General features: G+C 36.5%; 1 protein-coding gene across 1 annotated transcript in view; it reads left to right on the top strand.

Moving 5' to 3' along the window:
- Window positions 1–17,870, top strand: part of UNC5C (unc-5 netrin receptor C) — a gene marked incomplete at its 5' end in the record, with an annotated part of 161,727 nt that overhangs the window by 93,314 nt on the left and 50,543 nt on the right. Inside the window, 2 exons of the mRNA XM_079919847.1 lie at window positions 4,313–4,480; window positions 7,225–7,389. Coding sequence (XP_079775973.1) covers window positions 4,313–4,480; window positions 7,225–7,389 — 333 coding nt within the window. The remainder of the gene's footprint in view (window positions 1–4,312; window positions 4,481–7,224; window positions 7,390–17,870) is intronic.

Raw genomic sequence — 17,870 nt, forward strand, 5'->3', positions numbered from 1 at the left:
GGAAACTGAATGACCCTGAGAAATATTTTGAGCTTCTGCCACCTCCGGAATGACATGGCTACCGCTTAGAATGTAAGGAAGCTCTTCATGGTCGCTTCAGTGTTAAATGGCCCTCCAGATTTGTCTAAATGACTACGAAGGAAGGACAGCCACGAGTATGTGGCTCATGGCCCTCGCTTACTGCAGGTAGTGCCATTTGGCTGGATGTGTCCTCACGCTATTGGGTGTTATGAGAACAGAAACCACTGTGATGTGTTCGAAAGGCTGAATGTAGTGATGCTTTAAAACCGTCATTTTCATTACAGGACAGATGCCTAATATTTGTTTCAAATCCTCTGAATACTCTGAAGTTAAATTTCCTTAAGTCACAATGAAACGTTTCCCACTTTGTCTTTTTCTAAACTCTCTGAACGCCTTAATTAACAGCATTGGAAATGGAAAAGAGAAGTGGGGCACATCACAGCTTGTATCAGTCATAAATAACTAATGAAGGCAGACTCTAAATAGATGTGTCACATAGATGTTTAATATACATGCAGATCTCTTTTCCTATGTGTGGCATGCTTTCAGTATCCATAAGCACAAGCTGAACATTGTCTTTGGGAAGAATCAAACACAACCAACTAAAGCATTTTGAGTTTAGAAAACAGCATGGGACAAGGAGTCAGGACTCTTATGTTCTAGGCCTAGTTCTATCACCAGCTGACCTTCAGTTGGTCACTTAAACAGAATGCTCGGAGCCCATATCTCCTTCTCTGTAAAATGAGGGAATAAGCCTAGGATCTTCAAGACCTGTCTTTTCTCTATAAAAGTTTATGATATTGGCTTGCCAGTGTGTTGGTAAGCAATTTATACTGACAATTCCATGACATTTTGAGTTTTGTGAAGTTAAGTGGATTAAATTGCTTTTTGGAATGCTAAATGCAACTCTACCTGTCAAACATCAGCTTGTCCTTTTCATGGCCTCGTAAAATAAGTTGTCCAAGGCTCATAGGTTGGACTCACTAATAGTCCACAGAAAAACATATATATGGAACCAGTATTTCATTTTAGAGTCTGTTGTATATATTTAATTTTGTTAGCATTTTTAGTTTGCAAATACACATTATTGAAAATTTGGGAAACACAGAAAAACGTTCAAAGAAAAAAATACCTATAATCCTGTTATTTTGTCATCCAGAGGTAGCTTTAAAAAAGATTGATGTGTATACGACTGGAATTTTCTTAGCATAAATAGGATTTTAAAATAAGGATTCTAAATATATTTTTTTACTTAAAGCATAATGTTGCAATATCCATGTATTATTAAATAGACTTCTACAGCATCATTTTTTTAAATTTATTTTTTAATTGAAGTATAATTAAATTACAATGTTGTGTTAATTACTTCTGTACAGCAAAGTGACTCAGTTATACATATATATATATATATATATATATATATATATGCACACATTCTTTTCTGTTATGGTTTATCACAGGATATTGAATATAGTTCCCTGTTCTATACAGTAGGACCTTGTTGTTTATCCATTCTCTGTATAATAGTTTGCATCTGCTAATCCCAAACTCCCAATCCCTCCTTCCCCCACTCCCCTCCCCCTTGACAACCGTAAGTCTCTTCTCTATATCCCTTATTCTGTTTCTGTTTCATAGATAGGTTCATTTGTGTCATGTTTTAGATTCTACCTGTAAGTAATATTGTATTTACCTTTCTCTTTCTGACTCACTTCACTTACTATGATAATCTCTAGGTACATCCATGTTGCTGCACATGGCATTATTTTGTCCTTTTTTATGGCTAAGTAGTATTCTATTGTGTATATGTACCACGTTTTTTTTTTAAATAAGGCTGTGATGGCTAGCCCTTTTTTCCCCTTTATTTATTTTTTGGCTGCATCGGGTCTTAGGTGCGGCATACGGGATCTTTTTTGAGGCATGCGGGATCTTTTGTTGCGGCGCGCATGCTTCTCTCTAGTTGTGGCATGTGGGTTTTTCTCTCTCTAGTTGTGTGCGGGCTCCAGAGCATGTGCGCTCTGTAGTTTGCAGCACGTGGGCTCTCTCGTTGAGGTGCACAAGCTCAGTAGTTGTAGCACACAGGCTTATCTGTCCCACGGCGTGTGAGGTCTTAATTCCCCCACGAGGGATCGAACCCACGTCCCCTGCATTGGAAGGAGGATTCTTTACCACTGGACAACAAGGGAAGTCCCTGTACATCTTCTTTATCCATTCACCTGTCGATTGACATTTAGGTTGTTGACGTGTCTTGGCTATTGTGAATAGGGCTGCTACGAACATAGGGTGCATGTATACTGAGTCATTTTCAGTAGCTGCCTGGGAGTCAATCTCACGAACATACATGTTTACCATGTTCCTATTATTGAACATCACAATTGATTTCAGTTTATCTTTATATAAAAAATAACTCTCCAGTGAAAAATAGTCTATGTCTGTATGTATAACACATTCATGATTATTGTCTATTGCATAAGTTTCTAGAGAAGGAGATGATGGGCATATGATGTTCACATGTAAGGTTTGTGTTATCTGAGTAACACTATTCTTTACCATCAGGAAGCAGACACATATACCAGTTGTGCCGTGTTTTAACCACCAGCAAATAATTTTTGTTAGAAATTGCTTAATTAAAATGATTTCACAGACTCATATATTGAAATACAAAAGTATGTCAGAGTATTTTCTAGAGCAAGATCTACAGACGTAGTGAACATAGTGTTAGGGAGTAGGTTTTTTAAAAAAATATTTATTTATTTATTTATTTATTTATTGGCTGTGTTGGGTCTTCGTTGCTGTGCGTGGGCTTCCTCTAGCTGTGGCGAGCAGGGGCTACTTTTCATTGCGGTGCACGGGCTACTCTTCATTGCGGTGCACGGGCTTCTCATTGCTGTGGCTTCTCTTGTTGCAGAGCACCGGCCCTAGGCATGCAAGCTTCAGTAGTTGTGGCTCGCGAACTCCAGAGCGCAGGCTCAGTAGTTGCGGCGCACGGGCTTAGTTGCTCCGTGGCATGTGGGATCTTCCTGGACCAGGGCTCGAACCCGTGTCCCCTGCATTGGCAGGCGGATTCTTAACCACTGCACCACCAGGGAAGTCCCAGGGAGTAGGTTTTATCATCACACCTATACTGACAGCTCCACCAAACACCATAAATACCCTTTATACACAAAATAAGTGTCCATTTCAGTTACATCAACTAATCGCTAATTCATTCAAATAGATACTCAATTAGTTAAAAATCCAGCTATCAAGACTTCTTTAAAAACTAGATTCACTTATTAATGAAACTAACTAAAAGTCCTTAAAAGGTTATAAAGTTTACATATGCTAAAGAAAAATAATCAGTCATCTGTTATTAAGAAAAGGCTCAATGATTTTATCAATTCCCATGCTTCATAGTCACTCACAGCCTTGGTGTAAGGATGTAAACATATATTATTTGAGATAAGTTGCCCAAAGTAATTTTTGGAGCTTTACTAGGTAAGGGGATTTTTTTTAAAACAACACTGGCTAAGGAGAGGAGAACACAGTCCTATTTTCTGAATAGGTAAATAGATGTTGATAATTCATTTTATTTGTCTCTGTGCTTAGATTCTTCAGCTCTGCAATGCAATTTTATTTTTTTTTTAACATCTTTATTGGAATATAATTGCTTTACAATGATGTGTTAGTTTCTGCTTTATAACAAAGTGAACCAGCTATACATATACATATATCCCTGTATCTCCTCCGTCTTGCGTCTCCCCCCCACCCTCCCTATCCCACCCCTCTAGGTGGTCTCAAAGCACCAAGCTGATCTCCCTGTGCTATGTGGCTGCTTCCCACTAGCTATCTATTTTACATTTGGTAGTGTATATATGTCCATGCCACTCTCTCACTTCGTCCCAGCTTACCCTTCCCCCTCCCCGTGTCCTCAAGTCCATTCTCTATGTCTGCATCTTTATTCCTGTCCTGCCCCTAGGTTCTTCAGAAACTTTTTTTTTTCTTTTTTAGATTCCATATATATGTGTTAGCATATGGTATTTGTTTTTCTCTTACTGACTTACTTCACTCTGTATGACAGACTCTAGGTCCATCCACCTCACTACAAATAACTCAATTTCATTTCTTTTTATGCCTGAGTAATAGTCCATTGTGTATACGTGTGAAATGATATCCAGGGTCTCTTATAGCTTTGAAGTTTTTGATTTTTTTATGGTCACTTGGGATACAACTTTTATGTGTTGTGTGTGGTTTGTGTGTCTCTGTGTGTATGCACATATGTTTAATTCACATTTTATTTTTTATCTCTTTCCAGTAAACGGTGGCTGGTCTACCTGGACAGAGTGGTCCGTGTGTAATAGCCGCTGTGGACGAGGGTATCAGAAGCGCACAAGGACCTGCACCAACCCAGCCCCACTCAATGGTGGTGCCTTCTGTGAAGGGCAGAGTGTGCAGAAAATAGCCTGCACCACGTTATGCCCAGGTAAGCAACCCAGCGCTCTCCTTCCAAATGTCTCCTCCCATTCTAGAAATGTTTTAGGGTATATATACAAATCTTTAGTCTTTTTTTTTTCTTTTGGCTGTGTTGGGTCTTCATTGCTGCTCACGGGCTTTTTCTAGTTGCAGTGAGCGGGGGCTACTCTTCCTTGCGGTGCGCAGGCTTCTCATTGTGGTGGCTTCTCTTGTTACAGAGCACAGGTTCTAGGCATGCGGGCTTCAGTAGTTGCAGCACACGGGCTCAGTAGTTGTGGCTCACAGGCTCTAGAGCCCAGGCTCAGTAGTTGTGGTGCACGGGCTTAGTTGCTCCGCAGCATGTGGGATCTTCCCGGACCAGGACTCGAACCTGTGTCCCCTGCCCTGGCAGGTGGATTCTTAACCACTGCGCCACCAGGGAAGTCCCACAAAGCCTTATTCTTCGCAGGAGTGTGTGGTAAACATTATTTAAATCCATCATCCCATTCGGTGCTTACATTGCTGGGACCTCAGGTCTTTTCCCCCAAAAGAGTACTTAACTTTGTTACCCTAACATACAAAATAGTATAAAACAAGAGATTAAACACACATAAACATAATCCCTCTCTATTACTCAACAAAACTGTTGGAACCAAGATTGCAGGATCTGTAATTCAAGGCATTTGAGCAGCATTGAAAGCCACACGTTTAGGATAACAACCTTGATCTCCAGAAAGCCATGGAAATTAATTGGAACTGAAATTTAGAAAATGTTTTAGGTGAAGTACTTGATATTTGGTGTCAGTTTCTGGGCAAAGGCAAATAAAACATCTGGAATGAATTAAAAGGAAGTCTAAGCTTTCTGACACATGAGCTAATGGATTTTGAAAATACAGTGCAGTCATCTATTATCTGTACATGTTGGTCACCTATTTTTGAGTTATTTGCAATGGTACCTATAGCAAGATTGCATCCCTTTGCCTCTGAACATCTTTCTGTGCTATCTCATGTTGTCCCAAGGTCTTATCCTGTGGAAAATTGAAGTTAATATTTGCCAAAACCAAAACCCACTAAAATGTCCAATTATAAAATATATTAAAAAAATTAAGCTAAAATTATTTTGAAATAACCCATAAATTTATTGTATCCCATTGGGGTAGCTATTATATTGTCACTTTCATTATTTAGATACAAAGACTACTTACTTCCCTTGATTGTGCCTAACTTAGGTCAGGTTCATCCTTTTAGTAGAACTTTCTCAGAGATGGGTTGGAGAAGTGAACTGGAGAGAAAACCATAATATAAATTTTATATTCCTGTTTTCATTTCCAAATATCAAAACAGTATCCCACACTGAACCCTTTGAGAGCTTTTATTTATGGAACAAACTTTGACACTTAGCTAGGCTAAGTATTTCAGTATTTTCTCTTGTACGCTCCTATATTTTGTCTGCATACTGACTCCCACAATTAGAAATGCACTGAGCATTTAGTTGAAATAGAAATGTGTATTTGTGTGTGTACTTTGGGATGGTCTAGGTCAAAGCAAATGTCTTTTCTTCAGATGGCTGGGAGTTGCTTATATAGCTAACTGTACAATTGAAATATTAATACTTTCATCATTTTTTCATGTGGGCATATTTATATCTCTATACATATTATGCATAATACATATAGTTACACAATAATTTGAATATGAAATCACACAGATTTCCCAAACTATGTAGATTATTAAAATTGATCTAATTTCTGTCAATATGTAGGTATAACATGTGTACATTGCATGTTCAATAAATGATGTTTGCGATTGTCTTACATTGAATCCTAGATGATTATTTATGTATTTCAGGGAAATTTTTAAAAATTTAACTCTTATTTTCATATTTTCCTCTTATTTATGTAAGAACCTTTAAAGAATGTACTAGAGTATTTAAGTTATGTGTTTTTAAAATAGAGATATCTTAGCTCTTTATCACTGAAGTTTACTAACAAGTCAAGCACAAAAATTAAGAAGAAAGTGAATCTATTCTAAATGACTGAATCACAGGAATTCAGGAATGTGAATTAATCCACATTAAGGAATGTGCTTAAATATTATTTTTAAAATAAAAATAGCAACATATATCATCAAATAATGGAATGAAATCATCAAATAATAAAGGGAAAATAATATAGACTTCAAGAAGTCATTGCAGAAGATGTTAGAATCAAGCAGCATGGATGAAAAAATAAAAAGAGTGTATAGGATGTAGATGAGGGATGCAGGTGGATGGATGGATGGATGGATGGATGGATGGATGGATGGATGGATTTCTTCCACACTCTACCAGCCTCTTCTCCTGAACCCCACAGAGGTTTACTTGCACTACCCACATTACATTATGCAGGAAGGAATCTTGGATCCAAAAACAGGTTCCCTAATTTTCAATCCAAAATCCAGACATTTCCCCTTTAATAGAAAAACCACCAGGATTTACTTTTATGCAGCTCCTGGTGACAGCTTTGGTTTCTGTGTGTCCCATTAAGCTTCCGTTTGCTTGGTCAGTGAAGAAATAGTCACACACCTCGTAAGGGAAGTTCGAAGAGCCCACACAATGTACGTAGAGCATGCACTACTTCAGCAGTTAAAATGAAGGCAGTGTTCCTCGGCGGGGGGGGGGGCGGGGGGCATTTTCTTCAGTGTTTGGTGTTGTTTTGTTTCTGCTTGTGCTCTGCTCCTCTCTGCCCTCAAAAAGTTCCTTCTCCCTTTGACTCGATGCTGGTTTTTGTGTGGCAGTGGATGGCAGGTGGACCTCATGGAGCAAGTGGTCAACTTGTGGGACCGAGTGCACGCACTGGCGCAGGAGGGAGTGCACGGCACCAGCCCCCAAGAACGGAGGCAAGGACTGCGACGGCCTCGTCCTGCAATCCAAGAACTGCACGGATGGTCTGTGCATGCAGAGTAAGTCTATTTGAGCAAACGACAGACACTGGGGAGGTCTGGGGTTTAACCATTTGGATTTCTTTAAAGGAAATATCAAAAAATAAAAATTTCTTACACAAAAATGCAGTACTATACCAATATCATGGGTCTCTGTCAAAATTGAAAAAAATGAATCTCCCAGAACACAGTATGAAAAATAACTGTATCCAGTTAACAAATGACACACACAGTATTGCTTTTCCATGAGCAAAAAGGGATTTAGTTGTTTCCATGGAGGGGCTGTCATTCTTTTCAGGGCAGGGAAGTGCTACTCAGTTTTATTGTAGTGCACAAAAGGGCACCCTAAACTCCTCATAGAGTCACATGACTTCCAAAAAGTAAGCTATTTATTTCTAATTCATGGCTGTTACTGAACCAGTGTCCATGAAATTTAAAATATATGTATAAGGACAGGAAATATTTCTGCAAGTAGATTTACCAGTTTACAAGTGTTTAGTGTGAACATCTTCACAACACCTTGAAGATGCTGGGTTTGGTATTAGAAATTATAACATTTATCTAAAGGGACTAATGTTTATAAAACATAAATTTTTAAAAATGGGTGTAGACGATTGGCTCAAGAATATAATAGGTGCTATAAGCTAAATATTCCACATTTTTTGTGGCCTTTTTCCTTAGATTTTCTTAATGAGATGGTTTGATTTGCATATTTGCAGACTCTCACTCCTCTATTGAGGAGCCCTTAGATGTACAAAATTTACCATCCCTTTTATGACCATGAATTAAGGTACTAAGAATTGTTCTGAAATCACACCTATAACAGACGAATGGATCAAACAGTGTGCTGTCTTTGGATCTTACCTAATGGCAGCCAAATGTTGACATTTCTTATAACACATTACAGATTGCTTGTGGAATATATTTGTATTTGTCATTTAAGAATAAGATATTTTCAGCACATTTATGAAATTCTGTTTACTTTCCAGAGTCTATACACACAGGGACCTTTAAAAAGAAACCTTACTTAAAATACAAATAGGTAATTACATTGCTGACACAGAATAAAAATCCAGTGGGCCTCTTATTTTTCTGTCCACGGTACATGGTATTCTTTGAGAACAGACTGCAGCTGGGTGTAAAGCATAGCTTCTGGTTGTGATTTGGGAACGACTGCTGTGCATCTGAGTTTGTACCAGAAACACAGAATGAAAAGAATACAGCTCTTTTACTAACCATTTATCCAGAGATCCAGGGTTTGTTCCTCTTGGTGTTAGTCTGAGTTGACGATTAAAATGAAAACATACCATACACAAGTTATTTTTTAACATTTTTATAATTTAGTATTCTTGTAGTGCTGAGCAAATTGATTCATGTGATTGAAAGTAGCAATATTTGAAGTTTCTCTCTGTCACTCCCTTTCTCAATATTATACTTTTCAACTTTGGGTGATTTAATGCCTACTGTTTCTATTGTGCATAATTTTAAATTCCTAAAGCAACATATTTAACAAGGAGTACAATGCTGCAAGATGGAACATTGGGCCTTTTATTACTTACACAAATGACACATTATAAATTATGACATTTGTCAAATACAAGCATGAAATATTCAAGTTAAGACTTTCATGACATAGCATCCCCTTAGCATCTAGCCGATTTCTTACAGCATTAATAGAATTTTTTCTAATGATTGGATGTTTACCAATAATGATGGCATGAGGTGTGTGTGTAAGTAAGGAAAGGAAATGAGGCTACAAGAGGTGTTATTTGTTTATTTATCAAGTCTCCTATTAGCCTGGAACATTTGGGTGTTTGAATTAATTAGTTAAAAAGCTGTTTCCTTTCATAATTCTGATTTGCTGTAGTAACAGTCTCTACTAGGTCAATAAACTCTTTCATCTGCCCTGCTGTATCTACTCTAGTGCAAAGGAGAACTGTAGTTTGTGCTATTATTGATTTCCTCAGTGATAAAAACCTCAGATACTGTTGCACTGAATGATTATAGTATTTTACAGTGAAAGCTATAGTTTCTGTTTACCAGTAAGCTGGGTGTTTCTGGCATAGTATTGCTGACAAAGTTTTGCAAAGAAATGATAATGTTCTTGGTCCTTATTTTGGAAAACAAAAGGCTTTCTGATAGTGTAAGTACCAAACTTGTAAGAGGGACATGGTCTGCATTAAGAAAAAGAATGGGAGTAGAAAAGAGCTAGAAACTTGCAGTTGACAATTAGGAGTTATCATTTAATGTTTATGTACTTTAGGAAAATTAGTGTCTTCAATGCACTGATAATATTGCAATACTGATAAAGAGCTATTTATCTCAAAGTAAAGCTAGCCTACTTACCATTGGACTAGGGAGGCAGTACAACCTCTGAATCTACTCATAATTGTCTACAAATGATTTGGATATAAATGTAGATATACTGCTAGGAAGGAGAAATTTGGAATTCATAATGGATGTCAGTAGAATTCAGAGTTACGTAGATAGCACAGTGTAGTATATTTTAAAAGTCAGATTGGTACTTAAGAGCAATACAATGTGAAATATATAGAAAATATTGCTTCAGTGTTTATTCACTAATTTGTTCAAAATAATATTCAGACATATTTCTTCCTTAGCCATTTCTCTCATTATAAATACCTTTGACTCAAAATATGTAGAAATATTGTATAAAATGTTTAAACTTAAAAGACATACACACATTTGGAGTGTGTGTGTGTGTGTGAGAGAGAGAGAGAGAGGGGGCATATCAAGCTCAAAAGAAAGAGAAATCCTCAAGTGGCAGAAATGAAGTAGGAACTCAAATCTAGAGAAGTATACCTCTGTGAGTGGACACCAGAATAACCAAGAGGAGCATTAGACATGGATGTAAGTCCTAGGGATTAGGCTTTAGGATTTCAGTTCTGAGGCTGAGAGTTGAAAGCCAGAACCCTGAATAAAACTGGGTCTCATAAATGGCTGCTCTCACCATGAAAAATAACTAGAAATTTTTTACCCATCAGCCCAGCAAAGCTACAGGAAAATTCACAGTAGAGAAGAGAAAAATGAAGTCTTCACTTAAACCTGTGATAAAACCACACTCCGACACCCAGTTCTGGGTATGGAGTCTAAGATACAGTACAGGGAACAAAAAGCAAAGTATGTGCAGTTTATAAAGTTAGTAAAACTGGGGTACCAGCGGAAGTGAACAGCAAGCCATTTTCTAGAGTTCTTTTCACAACCCAAGTGCATTGGTCTATGATAAAGATAGCCCACTCCTGAAAATGAATTTACAACATAAAGTTTTGTATCACCCAAGGGAATAGTCTGCTGTAAGAGAGAGTTGGCAACATAATAAATAGGTGAGTTAGTACTTTAATAACATGGACTCCTACAGCAATCTGAGTGAGGCTATAAAATAAAAATTAAAAGACAGACTATTTTTAAAAGGAATATAAGCACAAATGAAAGAGAAGAATATTATAAAGAGGACAGACAGATTTGGGGAAAAATCAAATGGAATGTGATCCATTGAAAGTTAGAACTCAATGGAAAATTAAACATCAGATCAGATCAGAGACAGCTTTAGATAAAGCTGAAGAGAAAATTGGTAAACTGGAATGTAGATCTCATGAAACTTTTCAGAATACAAGGAGGAAAGATAGATGAGTGATTATATAAAAGGTAGGTTAAAACACATGGAAGATAGAATGAAAAAGTCCCACTTTTGTTATTCAAGAGAGCAAAATTTAAAGTTTCTGAGATAATCAAGATTAGAGCTTACTACTCACAAACTCTTAATGAATAAACTACTAAAAATATGAAAATCGATTCTTTAAAAAATTGAGGGACCAGTTAAGGGGCAGTTAAAAATAAAATGGAACTAAACTATAAATGGCATTAACACAGAATATGGGAAGGTGTAATCTAAGTTAAAAATGTTCTAATTTTTGAGTGTTGTTCAGGAAAAGAACAGTAATATTACTTGTGTTAAGCTTTACTGATTCAAGTGTCCCAATTAAAATGTTAAGACTGACTACACACATAAAGGTTGAATATATAAATTCAAAATAAGATTTTTAAGGGCAGAAGAGGAGCAAAAAGGAAAGAAAAAGTATAGTTAAATGAAAACAAATAAGATGGTATATATTAGGGATTATCATATATCAAGGATAATAATGTAAATGAATTAAATTTACCTGTTAAAGGAAATTCAAAATTACAGGAAAAATCCAGTTTTACATTGTTTATGAGAGACATACTTAAATCACAATTATAGAGAAATATTGAAAGTTAAGAAATGGAACTTACAGTGTAGTTCTATCTTTATTTTAAAATGTCCAATTAATGGCTTTGACTATCTAATTGGGCCATTCTTAATTCCATTTCCCATTTTGCCTAAGTAACACAGAGATTGGTTTTGCTCATAGTTTTAATTTAGATACTTTTTTTCCCTTAGACTTTATAGTTTTTAGAATGTTTAATTTTTTTTTCTTTTTTTTTGCGGTACGCGGGCCTCTCACTGCTGTGGCCTCTCCCACTGCGGAGCACAGGCTCTGGACGCGCAGGCTCAGCGGCCATGGCTCACGGGCCCAGTGGCTCTGCGGCATGTGGGATCTTCCTGGACCGGGGCTCGAACCCGCGTCCCCTGCATCGGCAGGCGGACCCTCAACCACTGCGCCACTGGGGAAGCTCCTAGAATATTTAATTTTTTGTTGGATAATTAAAAGTTTTCTAAATTGTTTACCAAATTTTTTGTGTAAGACATCTTAAAAATACAGATATTTCCTCAATGCCAACTGAAGTTTTTAACCAAAAGACTTCGAGGTTATTTATTTACAAAATTATTCAATATTTTAAAGATATAATAATGCTAAATGTTAGCAAATGTGCACTAAAGTAGAATCTCTTGTATTTTGCAAATGGGAACACAAATTTTTGTGATTATTTGAGGAAGCAGTTTGACAATATGAGTTAAGAGCTTTAAAATTATTCCTCTCCTTTGATCCAAGAATCCTGTATCAGTGAATAAGTTTTAAGTAATTAACATGAATACCTAAAATATATGTGCCAAATACGTTCATATTCTTTGTAAGTTTATTGTAAAAAACACAAAAGTCCAATACTAGAGCAATGATTAAGTAATAAATGCTATTTCCATAAGGTGGAATATCATATAGCCACTAAAATATTTACGGTGGTTTAACATGGAAAAGCAGAATATGGGTTTATGTATGCATTCAGTCATAACTATATAAAAGTAAGCTTAGGGAAAAAGATGAATGAAATTTATTTATTTACGCTAGTGAGATTACAGGTAATTTTTTTCTTTTTCAATATGCTTTCAATTCTCAATATTCTTTAGTATTTCATTATGCTTATAATTGTAAATGACTTTTTAAAAAGGAGTGTTGAGGATTGGCTAGAACAACTGCATGATCTTGGAAACAGGAGTCTCATTTCGTTATTTGAGATGTAGTAATATCACTGATCTGTCCTGGGAATTTGGTCACATTGATTCAAATTAGATTAGATTTAGATTAGGTTACATAAAAAGTAATTGCATAAAATACTTGTATAAAATCCTAGTTGTATAAAATCCTTGGTGGCAAGAGTTACTTATAGCCAGTAAACCAAGTACATATACAAAAGGATTGTGAAGACATGGGGATTTGGAACTGAATTACAGTTTTGCATTATTTCCTAGTTGCTTATCATATACATATCACTCTGTCCTTGCAACCATACTTATTCTTAAACTCTTTAGTAAATTGGATTCATTATGTGATGCTATATAATTTCATTTGTGAAAAAAGGTCATGGTCTTTAAGCAATTTCAGAAGCTCCACTAAATTTTTAAGCTGTCCAAACACATTAGTTATTGAAGTATAACATGTATCATGTATATATTACACTGGGTATATCTTCAGTGGTCTGGAAAAGTACTTACACTGGAGACACCACTTTCAAATTAAGAACTTCCAGGAATTGGTGTTATTTCACTAGAATACATTGTTAAAGGATAATTAAAAACTGTTAAGCGTCACTTAATATACCAGAAAGAAGTTGGGCATTATTGGTTTATAAGCACATTGCTAATTAGAAAACAAAATTTAATATTGGAGTTCTTAGGTATGCTAAGAGATACGGATTGCATTGAACAAGAAAGGGTAAATGACTTGGAGTGTGTTTTTCACTACTGAAAATAAGCACACATGTCTGGTATCTTGGATACAAGAAAGTTAACATTAATAATAGATAAGACCGTTTTTTACTTAACAATACTATAGAATAGTGTATCTTATTCAGAAGGCAGTAATGGAAGGTCTCTTGTGCTGCGTACCCATTTAGGTTTCTTTATATCATCTCTAAGATTATATGAAAGTAGCTCCAGTTCTTGCCATATGGTTTTGAAATAGGATTTGCATAAAATGGTTTAGGGGAGAAAGAGAGCGGACACACTAGACACAGAAAGAGGTACAAGAGAATAAAAAAAAGCACTTAAGACAATCCCCCAAACTGCTAAGCCAATAAGCGTATTTACCATTTATGTTGAAATACGACTGTATTACCAAGACCTGATAACTTTTAACTTTTATAATCTTTCTAATGAATTTGTAGTAAGATCTGCTCTGTTATGGTTGGCATATAATGGTTTAATCCATGCTTACCTCTTACTTTTGAAAATAGCAACCTAAGGACTATATATGTGGTTTGGTCCAGAAACGGTACATATTTCTGGTATATACTTATGTATATACTTATACTTATGAATACACTCAAGTAGATTATTACGTTACCGCAGCTCTTCCTACAGACTTTGGTTTTTAATCCCATTTGAAGATTGGAGTCTCACATAGAGATACGTAAGAGTTCAAATCTGAATTTAGAATTACTCCTTCTTGCTGAAGAGGGTTTATGCCACAGTAGACAAATTAGAAATTGCAATTTACAAACAAGAACTGCCTAGAATTGTGCCTGCATCAGTGAACTGCCTGACTTTGGGAAACTAAAATGTTATGCAGTCTGCAAATTTAGCACTTTCTACTCATTAAAAAATTTACAGGTCACCCTGCTCTTCCATTAATTCTCACTTACAGACGAAGTGGCAGAACTCTGTGTGTGAATTGTAGTCTGGACACACTGCATACCAGGGCCCCCAGAATCCCAGGTGCATTTAATGTGAGGAAGTAATTTACTTTACAAATAGGCTGCTCTTCACTTTAGCCTGGTGCGTTTATCACCGCTATGGTAGGCGTTTGAGAAGGCGTTAGTCAGTTTCCAGTGAAATTCTTGTCAACACAGCAGTTTGATAGGAAAGCATAATTGTGAGTGTCAGACAGTGAGTGCTTTTATCTATAGTTTGGAAGAAGTTGATGTCATAGCTGTGTTTGTATAGTCCTTGATATGCGTAGTGTCCCAGCTGGCAAATAAATATTCTGTCCGTGGACTGGCTGCCCAACACAGTGCTCTGCTGTCTCCGGTATAATGAGTGTGGTTTACTTTTTCATTTTTTCCTTTCTGGTAAAACATTTTCCTGATTTTGAAAGCACGGATGTGGTTAGGAACTTTAGCCCGCAGAAACCTGCTGAACACCTAGGGAGCCCCAAACAGATTGGTGTGAGAGGACAAATGCAAAGTCTTCAGCTTCCAGGATGCAAAGTAAACTCCAAGGGGATTAAGAAGGGTACCACCTTTGACAACTGCAGCAAAGCTAGGACTCCTTCAAGATTACATAGGGGCAGGCCAGCGCTTTTGCTTGTTTTCTTTTTGCCTAAAAACCCAGCAGATAGGGTGATGTATGCTAGGAATTGGCCTCTTTACTTCAGGACTTTTCATCACTTTACTTTTTCTGTCAGATGTCTTTAATACTATGGATTTATTTATCACTGCCTTTGGATTTAATAATTTATCCTTTTTCTGAAGGAGCGTTGATGGGAATAGAAAATACTGCACTGAAAACGCTTGGGCAGCTGATCTGTGGGTTTGATTTTACTCAACTGTTGGATTAAATTTCAGACATTTATTTGTCACCTTCTGTGGGTCACGAGATAAGGGGTTTATATTTGAGATGTCCATTCCCTGCTGTTCACTTTCAGAAGGGTGTGGTTGTCAATGTTAGGAACAGGGCTGTGGATCAGTTAGTGAAGCATGGCCCACTGTCCTGTGAAAGCTGGAGCGCAAATTACCGTGGCAATTTAGATAACTGACATCAGTGATACGCAAATGTTCTTTTCAATTTTTGTTGTCATGTCCTAGGATTTATGTATTCATTTATTTGGAGTTCCTTAAGCCCTTGTCAATAAATAAACCCTCAGAAGAGTGGTAAATTATAATAAATGACTGTGAGGGTCTTTGACAGACCTGACCTTTGACATCATTAGTGCAGTCCTGATGGGCTGGTTAGATAAGAACCAACCTAAAAGAAAAAAAAAAATCTGGTCATGTTTATTTTGAATAGCCCTTGAGGTTTTTAATGAGAACATTTGCATCAGAAGAAATGTAATTGGAATGAGAAAAGTCACATATGTTGGCTTGGTGTAAGGTCACTGGCAAAATGAAAGACCAAGCAGCCAGGTCAAGGAGAGAGGAAAATCCATGGAGAAGAGAGATTCTTCTAATGCTAGGGTCATAAAAGTGAGGACAGATCTTCTGAAGTGGCCTATTGTACTTCAGATAGATAAATATTCTAAAACTAACCAAAAGCTTGATGATTTAAAAACAAGGACTTTTACAGAACACACTTAATGCTTTTATAAATTAGAATTGAGTTATGTCATATTCATAATTTATATACTACTCCCCATATGAGATATGAATTCAGCATCTATTTTATTTAATCCTCACAATATCATAAAATCTGTCTACATGTATTAAGGCCATAGACACAGATCCATATTGAAATATAATAAGTAACCTTGAAGGCAAGCAGGAACACCGTAAAAAAAACTCCACCCATCTTCCTTTTGGCTACAAACTTGATAGCTAATCTAAAGACAGAGTTAATTCCAAGACGGCTACATAAAGACTTTCCTTTTATGTCTCTCTTAAATCTGGCTCAATGGTTCTCAAACTCTAGAGAGTGTAAAAATTACTGTATCATATATATATTTTAGTTTAAAGGAATTGCAGATGGAATTTTAATTTTATTCACTTTCCACCTAATATAATGACTTAAGGCCCTGGCATTATTTGCTTCTAACTCCGATGTACTATGTTAGACGTGGCAAAACTGAAGCAAAATTGACCTGAGTTCAACTTAATAAAACTCAAAAGGTACAAAAAATAATCTTACAAACAGAACTTTGGATATCCCGCTAATAATAGCTCTATCTTGGTAAGGAAGGAACCGAGGCATAAAATTGAAAGAGCCCACCAGCATCCACAAGTTAGTATAAGAGCCAGTATATGAACCCACATCTGTCTCATTTTGAAATAAGCCTTTTTCCATGTGGCCTCTTGGAGGCTGAAAGCAAGTGGTGATCAGCTTTCAATGTGCTTTCATTGCTTTAAAATGTGATTTTCTTCTTATGTGTAGTGTCCTTTCAATTTTTGATGTTTATTCCTTTTTTTCCTGTTGGCATCATTTTTGAGGGAAACAATGTTTCTCTTTTAAATATTTACATTTATGGTAGGTTCTGTGCCAAATACAAAGTGATTATCATACATTAACAACTACATCATTCTAGCACGGCTCTCCAATTACATTAGCGTAGAGATGCCCAAGTCTGGTACACCTCTTTGCTTACCCCACACTTGCAACAGAAGACACTATTTAGACGTTGTTTTATTTAAGGGCGAAAATCTCTGTTTTAACTTTCTCATGGGTATCAATGATAACATTTCAAATGGAGAGGTTATTTTCTAGTCTAAATAATTAACATTACCTCATTCAATAACTGAATTGCAAATTAAGCCATGAACATATCAAGCCCTTTTCTATTATTTCCTTGTCTCTCCTCATTCAAATCTATTCATTAGACAATACGTATAAAAATGACGGGACTGTAGCCTAAGAGCTGGGATCTGTCCCTCGCTTTGCTGTTTCACCAGCTTTGTGATGTGAGGCAAGTCCCTTCATTGCTCTGTGCTCTGGCTCCTCTGTCTGCAGGTACAGAGGGGTTAGAAGAGGGAATTCTAAAAATGATCTGTTTTAACTGTAACATCCTGGGGGTTTGCGAGTTAGTAAGGGCATAGACTTGGTTTTGAGGAATTTAAACCTGGCTAGTGATGCTTGGAAGTTCTAACGTGTCTCACATCGGCATATTTGCTTGATAACTTTTCTATTAAAACACTACTTATGGCATAAAAACAGTTTGCATTATCTTTTAAAAATTTAGTCATAAAATCATCATTTTTACTATTGTCTATTATTCGTATTGCATGACAAGAAAATTTAAGACTAGAAATATCTAGTTGGTGTTTATTAGGGAAATGAAGATTTGCATATAGTTCCTGGTGGTGTTCCTGAGATTTTCCAAATACAGACCCACCAAACAGGCTATATTCAGACATTGCAC

Source organism: Stenella coeruleoalba (genome assembly GCF_951394435.1).
Source record: "Stenella coeruleoalba genome assembly, chromosome: 4".
Classification (NCBI taxonomy): Eukaryota; Metazoa; Chordata; class Mammalia; order Artiodactyla; family Delphinidae; genus Stenella; species Stenella coeruleoalba.